General features: G+C 46.4%; 1 protein-coding gene across 1 annotated transcript; it reads right to left on the reverse strand.

The window, feature by feature from the left end:
- Positions 1 to 1,082: 1,082 nt before the first annotated feature.
- LOC146190489 (uncharacterized) lies at positions 1,083 to 2,066 on the reverse strand. Its single transcript, XM_084600178.1, has 2 exons — positions 2,018 to 2,066; positions 1,083 to 1,612 (listed from the first exon to the last, which is right to left on the reverse strand). Exons 1-2 carry the CDS (start codon positions 2,064 to 2,066, stop codon positions 1,083 to 1,085), a joined length of 579 nt encoding a protein of 192 aa, XP_084456304.1.
- Positions 2,067 to 9,094: the final 7,028 nt, after the last annotated feature.

Here is a 9,094-nt window from a genome sequence, read left to right on the forward strand (position 1 = left end):
AGCTGGGGTGTGACGACGTGCGTAGTACCGACATCGTAGGTGCAAAGCAAAAGGCACCACGCTGGTGAGGCTGGTCTATATGGTCAAACTATGTGCCTGTTGACAACATGAAGCGCTAAGGGGGACATGTACCAAGGTGGCTCTAATCGGGCTTCGATGAAAGGCAGTGGGGCAATATTACAGAAATATTTTTCTGAATTTCTCAGATTCTGTGGTACTCGCAGGCACTGAGATCAAAACAAACGGTCGTCGCGTGGCCTTAACCATCACGCGCAAGCAAGCAGCAATGAACTCTTCTCTCATTTCTTTCGAAAGTAAGTCTACCGAAGGACAGCGATATTGATTGTTGGACGTCCCTAAATGAAACGGCTCGAAAGATAAAGCTTGTATGTATGTATGTATGTATGTATGTATGTATGTATGTATGTATGTATGTGTGTATGTATGTGTGTATGTATGTATGTGTGTGTGTCGCGTCCAGTGCACTTCCAGCTGAGCTCCATCGACGGCTGTTCAACCTTCTGCTTTCTTGGGTATACATGTGGACTGTAACCGAAGCCTGTGCGCGTTCACCAGCGCCGCCCTCATCCCTAGTGGCGAATGTGGAACATGCTGTTATTCCGCGACCGTCACGTAACACGTGATTATTAGGGAGATCGGCAGCTGTGTGAGAACCCCTTACGCTGCCTATTCGAACTCAAGAGGGCCTGATATATCATGCTTAAGAAAATCGTAGCTGTCAGCATTATGCAAACTCACAGTAAACCTGGTTAAGTTACGGATCCAAAATACGGCAATATTGCAGATAGATTGAAGCGATTTGGCGGCAGGTATGATAACTCTATATCTGCCAGTTTTCCATTACTTGAAAGAACTCGGAATAACTTCCATTATTCCGAATTCCAGCAGGCAGTAAAGTACTATTCTGAACCTCGATATAATCCAAAGAAAGTGCACCCAACAGAATGACTGGAACAGGACTCAGTCTACTCAGCTGAGGCATAACGAAAACTACATGCAAGTAAATGTGAACGTAAACATTATTTATTGACTAAAATAACAACCTATATAAATGACAAAGTTCAAGACAGGTTCTTGAAAAGCTTTTCGACTATAGAATGCGTGCACATTGAGTACAGTGATTCACAGCCCAGCCCCGACAGTCCTCCGAGCAGACCTTTAAGAATGCTGTCGTTGTTCCCTTGAGCCTGCACGGCACCGGTCAGAGATCGAAGCATGGCGGCCGTCGTGGGGTACTTGCGCACGGCCTCTTCCGTGATTTCGCAGGCTGCTCGCGTACGGCACACTTCTGTGTCCAGCCCAGCTGCGCGCAGCATGTCGTCTACAAAGCCAGGAGCCTCAGCATCTATGTAGAAGGTGCGGAAGCCCGACTCCAGTAGGTCACCGACGAAGGGGACATACGCAAGCCCGAACAAGGTCAGGTAGAGCAGCCCTAGAGCCAGAAGAACGGGCTTCAGTGTTCCAATTGCCAAGGCAAGGGCCGGCCCGGCCAGAGCTAGAACCACAGGCAGCAGGGACACGGGCAGGGATCGGCTAGATTCGACTACGTCCAACGGGTGCTCCGAACTTAGGTTGAAGTGAACGCTGTAGGCTGGAGACACAAAAAGATATAAGGAAAATCAGTGGCTGATGGCGACCTTCATGGCAGAAATTAACAAAAATGAATATGTTGTTTCTGAAAACCATGATAACATGCCTTCGAGCAAAAACAACGTATCCAGGCTATCACCAATAAAAATAAGGAGGAGTCAATAACACGGGGCTAAAGGGGGAAATATACGATTGTACATTTGCGTTGACGCTCAGCTGAGAAATGTTACACTCAAAAAGGAAGGTTCACGGTAAAGGCCAAGCAAAATTAAGAAATATTGCACCCTATGTTCCTTCCGAAACGAACACTTTTTTTCAGAAGGAAGCCACCTTACAACGCTGACAAACAGCGCAATACTTCGAAAACGCGAGAAAACAGCGAATGGATCGCGGAAAATAACCTCACCACTGACGGTCGCCAGGCGAAACAGCAGGACGGTAAGCAGAGGAACCATCGCAGTGTGCATTTTCGCAGGTCACCGGCCACAGCACTAGACGACGTCCGAGCTGAGAATGTCAAGCCAAGAGATGTGTCGCTCCTTAAATACCGGTTGCACGGTCTCACTATTAACCCGGCATCGTTAACCCATTGGCTGTTCTTGTGGAAAGGAGGTTATGCCTACTACTTGGTCAAGGACCTTCTCCACCGCGCTCTACGCGAATTTCTGAAAAATCTAGAACGTAAAGAGAACACCCTGCCCTCAATTCCACGAAGGCGTTTCAGTGGTATGCTACTCTAATAGCCATCAGTAATGCATGGAAGGCACAAAAGATTAGAGTTAAGAAGGCCACCTGCTTCCCTTGGTTGACAAAAGCAAGGACCAGTGTGAGAGATAAGCGAGTGGACTTGCTGGGATCGACAAAAAGGAATCAGTTTAATTGACCTCGTGTTACCAAGAAGCCACGTGTCGTAGTCGGCCCACTGCCCTCTGAATCCTAACCAGAAATTGAAGGGAAGGGGAGACAACGGGAATAGATGAGTACAGTGCAGACATCGCGGAGGTGGCTTTCCTCTGCAGCTATCCTCAAACAGCATTTTATTCCCAATGAATAAAGTTATCGGTACTAAACTTACGTTTACTAAACTAAAGTTATGGGATGGGACAAGTAGGAAAGGCACGACACAGCGACGTCCCAAGCGCTGTATTTATCTAATATAGAAGATAACCTTCTTCAAGACATAGCCCTTGGTTGCATTTCTTGCTTTAATATCTTTAACCTTGTAATGGCCATTAAGTCAGGCGTGAAATGCTATTTCCATGTGAAAGGAAAGTGCTAAACTAGTGATGGATATTTCCTTGTCTTCTTCAGCGCCTGTGTTGCGTTATTAAGTAAAAATATTCTGTAAAGGAAATGCGAAATAGTGTAATGATTTATGAAAGCAATAATATATATATATATATATATATATATATATATATATATATATATATATATATATATATATATATATATATATATATATATATGTGTGTGTGTGTGTGTGGGGGGGGGGGGGGGGGGTGCGTGTGTGTGTGTGTGTGTCTGTGTGTGTAGTTTTTTTTCTAAGGAGCGAACAGTCTACGAGTCCAAAGCAAAAGTTGGGAATATTTTTTCATAATTTGTTAGTGTTGACAAGAATTAGTCTTATGATGATTTTTACGGATAAAGAATATTAAATGCAAAGTGAAAGAACCGCTTTGCATTTAATATTCTTTATCCCTAAAAATAATCACAAGACTAATTCTTGTCAATACTAACAACAAAACATTAAAAAAATATGTCCCCAACGTTTGCCTTGGACTCGTAGACTGTTATCTTCTTTAAAAAAATTATATAATAACGAGCCCCTCAACTCCACTTCAATTGTCTGCTTATATATATATATATATATATATATATATATATATATATATATATATATATATATATATATATATATTATTCCATCCAGACGGCAGCGGGAACTCGCCACAGCGGCAATACGCACCCACACAATAATTCTGCCGTGCACCGCAGGTGTCATTTTGGGACGCAGTAGAACCTGTGAACAGTATCACAAACAGTGTTGTTGCTTGCAACAGCAATGTGCAAATATCACCCGGCACCAATATTTACACTTACTCAACCCCACAACGGAGCATAAACTGCACCTATGCTCAATCCAACTTGCCCACCGACAGAAGTTACCTTTATATCACCGCAATTACGTTCATAACATGCCCTAATATATTTCTGAGTCCATTTAAAAGTTTTTTGGGTTTCAGTAAAAACGTACCCGGCAAAAACGGCACCGAAGTAAACTGCCCTGGAAAAAATGTCCTTAAATGGAAAGTCGCCATTTGCGAAGTAGGAGGAAATGTCCCTAAACGTGTGCCATCAAACGTACAGTAACGTCAAGCTTGGCCTCGCCTGATGCCTGGATTATCAGTGCTGAATTGATTTTACTATGGCCGGCTTTTACTGATATTATTTTACATCTGTGGTTTCAGCTTGAACCTAGTGTGTGTTTTGTTTTCCTATTCTTTTTTTTTTCTCGCGCTGTAATTAATACGCAGTTTGCGTTTCCCTGTGACGTGCTGCCATATTATCCGGTAAAGCGCTTTCACCAGTAGTATATAAAATGGCCAAACAGCGAAACATCATACTGATGCGGGGTATTCACAACAAAAATGGTAGCAGAAGATTATTCGCAGATGGCGAGGGCCTTTCTGGATCTTTTTTTGCTTCTACGACAGCACTGGTCGAAATGTTTTGAAGGGTGATGTTTCAGGAAATGACCTGCCTAGCGGCCGCGTCGACAGAGCCCTCGCTTTTTATTGTTTGATTGTTTGTTTTTTTTTTTTTTTTTTTTTTTTTTAGATAGGGGCGCTGACCACCGCCAAGGAATTTACCATGGAATGCGAGCGGTGTCGGTGATTTTTGATGACAGGCGCTGCAAAACGGTAGAAGATGCGGATAACCAGTTCAGGCGTGTAGATGTTGCGTACTGTGCGAACGCCTAGGAAGGATAGATGCGGAGAATGCCTCACTGGTGTCACATTTGGACGACATAGAAAGGCAACTGGAGCTGGAAAGAGCGGATAATGGTAGCCTGAAGAGGCAAGTGGCCGATATGGAGAAAACAAATGGCGGACCCTGCCTTAGAAAAAGAAAAGCCTACACCCCGTGGTGAGGAGCGCTTCGGGACGCATAAGGGCGAAGAAAGAGGGCAGGATAGGGACAGAGTTCACAAAGGCACAGAAAGGGCAAGGTTATCTGCGGGCGACATGCACAATACCAAGGCGGATCCCTGGAAATTTTCGGTGGGGGAAGTTAGCGAGGGGCATGTAAACCGCGCCAGAACAGGGGCTGCGAACAGGTTTCGGAAGAAGAGAGGGAGAGAAAGCGTAGCCAGCTGGTGTTAATCGGCGGTGACTCAAACGGCGGTGAAGAGGTATGAGGAGTCTGTGGTCGAATAAACGCTACTTCCAAGAAATCCAAAAGGAAGCGTCCTCCTTTGGCTCGGGTTGAACCAACATTTTATGGTGGCGCGCCAAAGCTGGGGGCGGGCTGCGGCATTCGGTAGTACAAGCGGGGGCGGGGGATAACCGAAAACCAAGAGTCACCGCATGCACAACACGGTGGTTCACTCAATGTCTGGGCTTGAAGGGGTATTCTTCGGAGACAGCTGCGGTAGCTGCGAAAAGCCAGGTGTCACAACTTAGGCCTTGCTCCACCTCAAACTCACTCATGAGGTCTAGGCTCAAATTACTAATTTCACGCGAAAATTTTCGAGCTGTCACCGTCCTCACGTCAACGTCACCTCAGTCTTTGAAGTCGAGGTCAATTTGAAGTTGAGGTTGTGGGCGATTCCTCTGCCCGAGGGATGCGCACGACAAACACACAGTGGGCCGTATAACAAACATATTTAATCTCACAGGGATCTTGTCGTCCGGGTGGCTGCGGGTCGTTTCCGTGGAGAGCCGGGAGGGAAGCGGGAGCGACGAGCCAGGGACCAGGAAGCGCCAGGGACCAAGAAGAGAGCGCGACGGCGGCGCGTGCCTTCTTTTATAGCCCCCTCGCGCGGGACCGGTTATCCCCGCGCGAGTGGGGAGAGGGAAACAGGCACGCGCGCAGGGAGCATTGGGAAGTGGCGCGGCCTTCGAATGCGCGGCGCGCCACGAGCCCTACAAGGTCGACCTCATGAGGTAACCACCTTAGCTCCTGACGTCGCGCAGCGTCTCTTGTGCAGACTCCCCTGCCTTTCAACTCACCGCTCTTCGGCTAGAGGGCTCCTAGCATTTGCCAACTCGTATCAACACGGCACCAATGTAAGTTCATTATGGAGCGAGGCTAGCCCATTAAGCAGCCCGCACATGTGCAGACTTTGACGTTACTCTCGCCCGGCACACCGCACTATTGGTCACCTGTGGTACATATTCAGCATATAAAACAATTAGCCGCTGCTTGTCGGGAACCGATATATAACAGCCGATGACGGCTGGAATTACTCCGCACTAACCAGAACAGCTTATCAAAATAATGCACGTTCAGTCTAGCTGACGGAACTCTGGGCATGCCTTTTCCTTCGCATACTTTCTCCTCTCCTACGTCTCCCGAAGCAGGCGTGCCGGCCAGTCGGCGCTCGCGCGATATCTTATAAAACTCCGGAAAGCTCTTTCTTCTACTTCTTCGTCGCTCTTTTGTAACGCGTACACGAGTGCTGCTCACAGAACTAAGTTATATCGCAGTTATACTCGCAATACACAGTTATAATTAAAAAACGCCACAGACAAGAAAGGCAGAGACTCCCACTTTTTGAACTCGGCACAATATAGGAGGGAAAACAGATATAGTATATGTATTATAAAATGCTACCGCGTGGCGATAACAGTGAAAAGACGAAGAAAAAACCTGCGGATGGGAACGTGCCGTTCCTCGTTTGGATCATCATCGCTCGGCGTGAGGAAGAGAGACAGCATGGCGCATCGCCCAGCCAGTCCGAAGAGGTATGGCACAGAACTAGAGGGTCCTAATTTAGCAGCGGCCGAATGGAGGCCGACGTCAAGTTCCTATAGATTCTACCGTTGACAAGGCCACCCTGGCCAACAAACTCTCTTACAGCAACCTCGAGTGCGCTGCGGGGAAAATGGACCTCGAGGCTGGCGACAGGCCGGCACTTTATAGGGCCCTGGATGCACTCAGGGTGAGTGCGCTTTCTATGTCTCCTCGTAATATGTTCTCTAAATAACGGCCGTACGCATTGGTTTTAAGCGCTAGTGGCGGGATCGGGTGTAACGACAGAGTAAAAGGAAAAATTAGAGGGGCTCCCATTCTGATTCTCCTTCACGTACATTCACTTTGTAACTCGCTCAATCATGATTTTCGTAATTAATGCCTCTATTATCGCACACACAGGCAAGAGCACCCGACATACGTCTCACATAACCACGCCGTAAGAATGTGCCTGCGTGGCCGAAGGATAGCGTGCCTGATTCGAAATGCAACGCTCTTTGAGGATTCGATTTCCCTCACCCTCTGATATCATTAGCAAGCCTGAGTTGGCAGCCGTTCCCAATAGGCCAAGTCTGTTTATTTATAACGAATAATTTTACCGCACGCCATAAGAAATGAAGTCAGTAAGTAATACATTGAATAGTTAAGAAAGAAGCATGAAATCCGGTACGAGCAGAAGTGACAAACTCCGACCATAAATGTTATTGTTAACCATAGGTAGAAACGGTATTCATTAGCGAAAAAAAAGTTTGAAGAACAGTAGCACGCACAAGTGAAGTTCATGGGCATGTCCACAATAGAGGGTGCACAGTGCTGTCGCAACGGATGCTTCGCAGTGAGGGCATTTGTGCGGCGCTAGAATTCTCACGTGGTGATGAACTGCAGCCGTAAAGGCCACACCGACGCGCAGCCGACTCAGAGTTACAACTGCAACGTAAAAAGATTAGCACAAGTGACCAGAGCAGAAAAACGGCCATTCGCGGCGCTATTGTTGCCGTACGCGCCAATAGCGAAAGTGTTAAGCACGTCCCATTTCCTAAAGCAGGGATAGCTGGCAGAAAGCAGCCCAGTCCGACCATACCCCTTCCAAAAGGCGGCAGTCCAGCCCTTGTCTTGTGTGGTTCTCTTTTGCGTATGCTTTCTTTTTTGATAAGCAAAGATAACCTTCAACTTACAATCAAGCGCGTGCATTCCTTATTTGCAGAATCATGCGCCAACGTGGCTACGTACATTGCAGGGTTTTTTGTTTGTGTGATGGCGTTAAGAGCAGCAGTATCGTTATCGCAGTTTTCCTTTAAAGGAATTTGCTAGGAGATGCACTGTCAAAAGCAACGTCCCAGGAAAGCAAAAGCTTAGGTCCAGCAAATTGTGGTCTTTGAGGGAATACTGCGATAAAGACCATACCGCTGCTCGTAACGTTAGCAGCAACGTTGGCGCATGATTCTAGCGACAAGCAATTCACAAGCATCATTTCAGGTGCAAACTTTCGGTCGCGCTGCTTTCTACCATCCTCCCCACTTTGGGAAATGTAATGTGCTTGGAACTCGCTATCGGTGAGCACGGCTAGAATACTGCCGCGTATCGCAATTTTTTTGCTCCAGTCGCAAGTCACTTGTGCTAATCTTTTTTAGTTGCAGCTGTACGTCCTCCGGCCCTTAGAGACTGCAGGAAAGTGGGTAGTTATAGGCTGGAATGAGATCACATATACGCTTCCTGAGTGAGGCTGAAGATGTCAGCTGTGTAAGAAATGGACTTGGGCGAAAGGAGCATTGGGAAGTATGTGTGTGTGTGTGTGTGTGTGTGTGTGTGTGTGTGTGTGTGTGTGTGTGTGTGTGTGTGTGTGTGTGTGTGTGTGTGTGTGTGTGTGTGTGTGTGTGTGTGTGTGTGTGTGTGTGTGTGTGTGTGTGTGTGTGTGTGTGTGTGTGTGTGTGTGTGTGTGTGTGTGTGTGTGTGTGTGTGTGTGTGTGTGTGTGTGTGTGTGTGTGTGTGTGTGTGTGTGTGTGTGTGTGTGTGTGTGTGTGTGTGTTTAAGGGGTGGGGGGTGTCTTTCACGTCACTTACACGTCTGCTGCTGTTATACCCATTTCAGTTAGCTTGAGGCGGACGAGGCTGCCCGTTTTGCCCACAACGACGTAGTTCCAGTCAAAATCCCCATATCGCGTATCGAGGGTTGACGCAGCATGCGCGCTTCGCTCTTCGGCCTTGGAGATAATACTATCAGCGTACTATACTATACTATACTATACTATACTATACTATACTATACTATACTATACTATACTATACTATACTATACTATACTATACTATACTATACTATACTATACTATGCTACACTATACTATACTATACTATACTATACTATACCATACTGTACTGTACTATACTATACTATACTGTACTATACTATACTATACTATACTATACTATACTATACTATACTGTACAGTACTGTACTATACTGTACTGTACTGTACTATACTGTACTCTACTATACTGTACTGTACT

Source organism: Amblyomma maculatum, chromosome 4, assembly GCF_055883805.1.
Source record: "Amblyomma maculatum isolate TAMU_Amacu chromosome 4, ASM5588380v1, whole genome shotgun sequence".
NCBI lineage: Eukaryota > Metazoa > Arthropoda > Arachnida > Ixodida > Ixodidae > Amblyomma > Amblyomma maculatum.

Excerpts from the sequence above, each read along its gene's own strand:
- LOC146190489 (XM_084600178.1), bottom strand. The coding sequence starts at position 2,066 with ATGGTTCCTCTGCTTACCGTCCTGCTGTTTCGCCTGGCGACCGTCAGT. Across the intron at positions 1,613-2,017 it reads TCGCCTGGCGACCGTCAGTG|CCTACAGCGTTCACTTCAAC; the intron begins GTGAGGTTATTT and ends TTGTGTCTCCAG.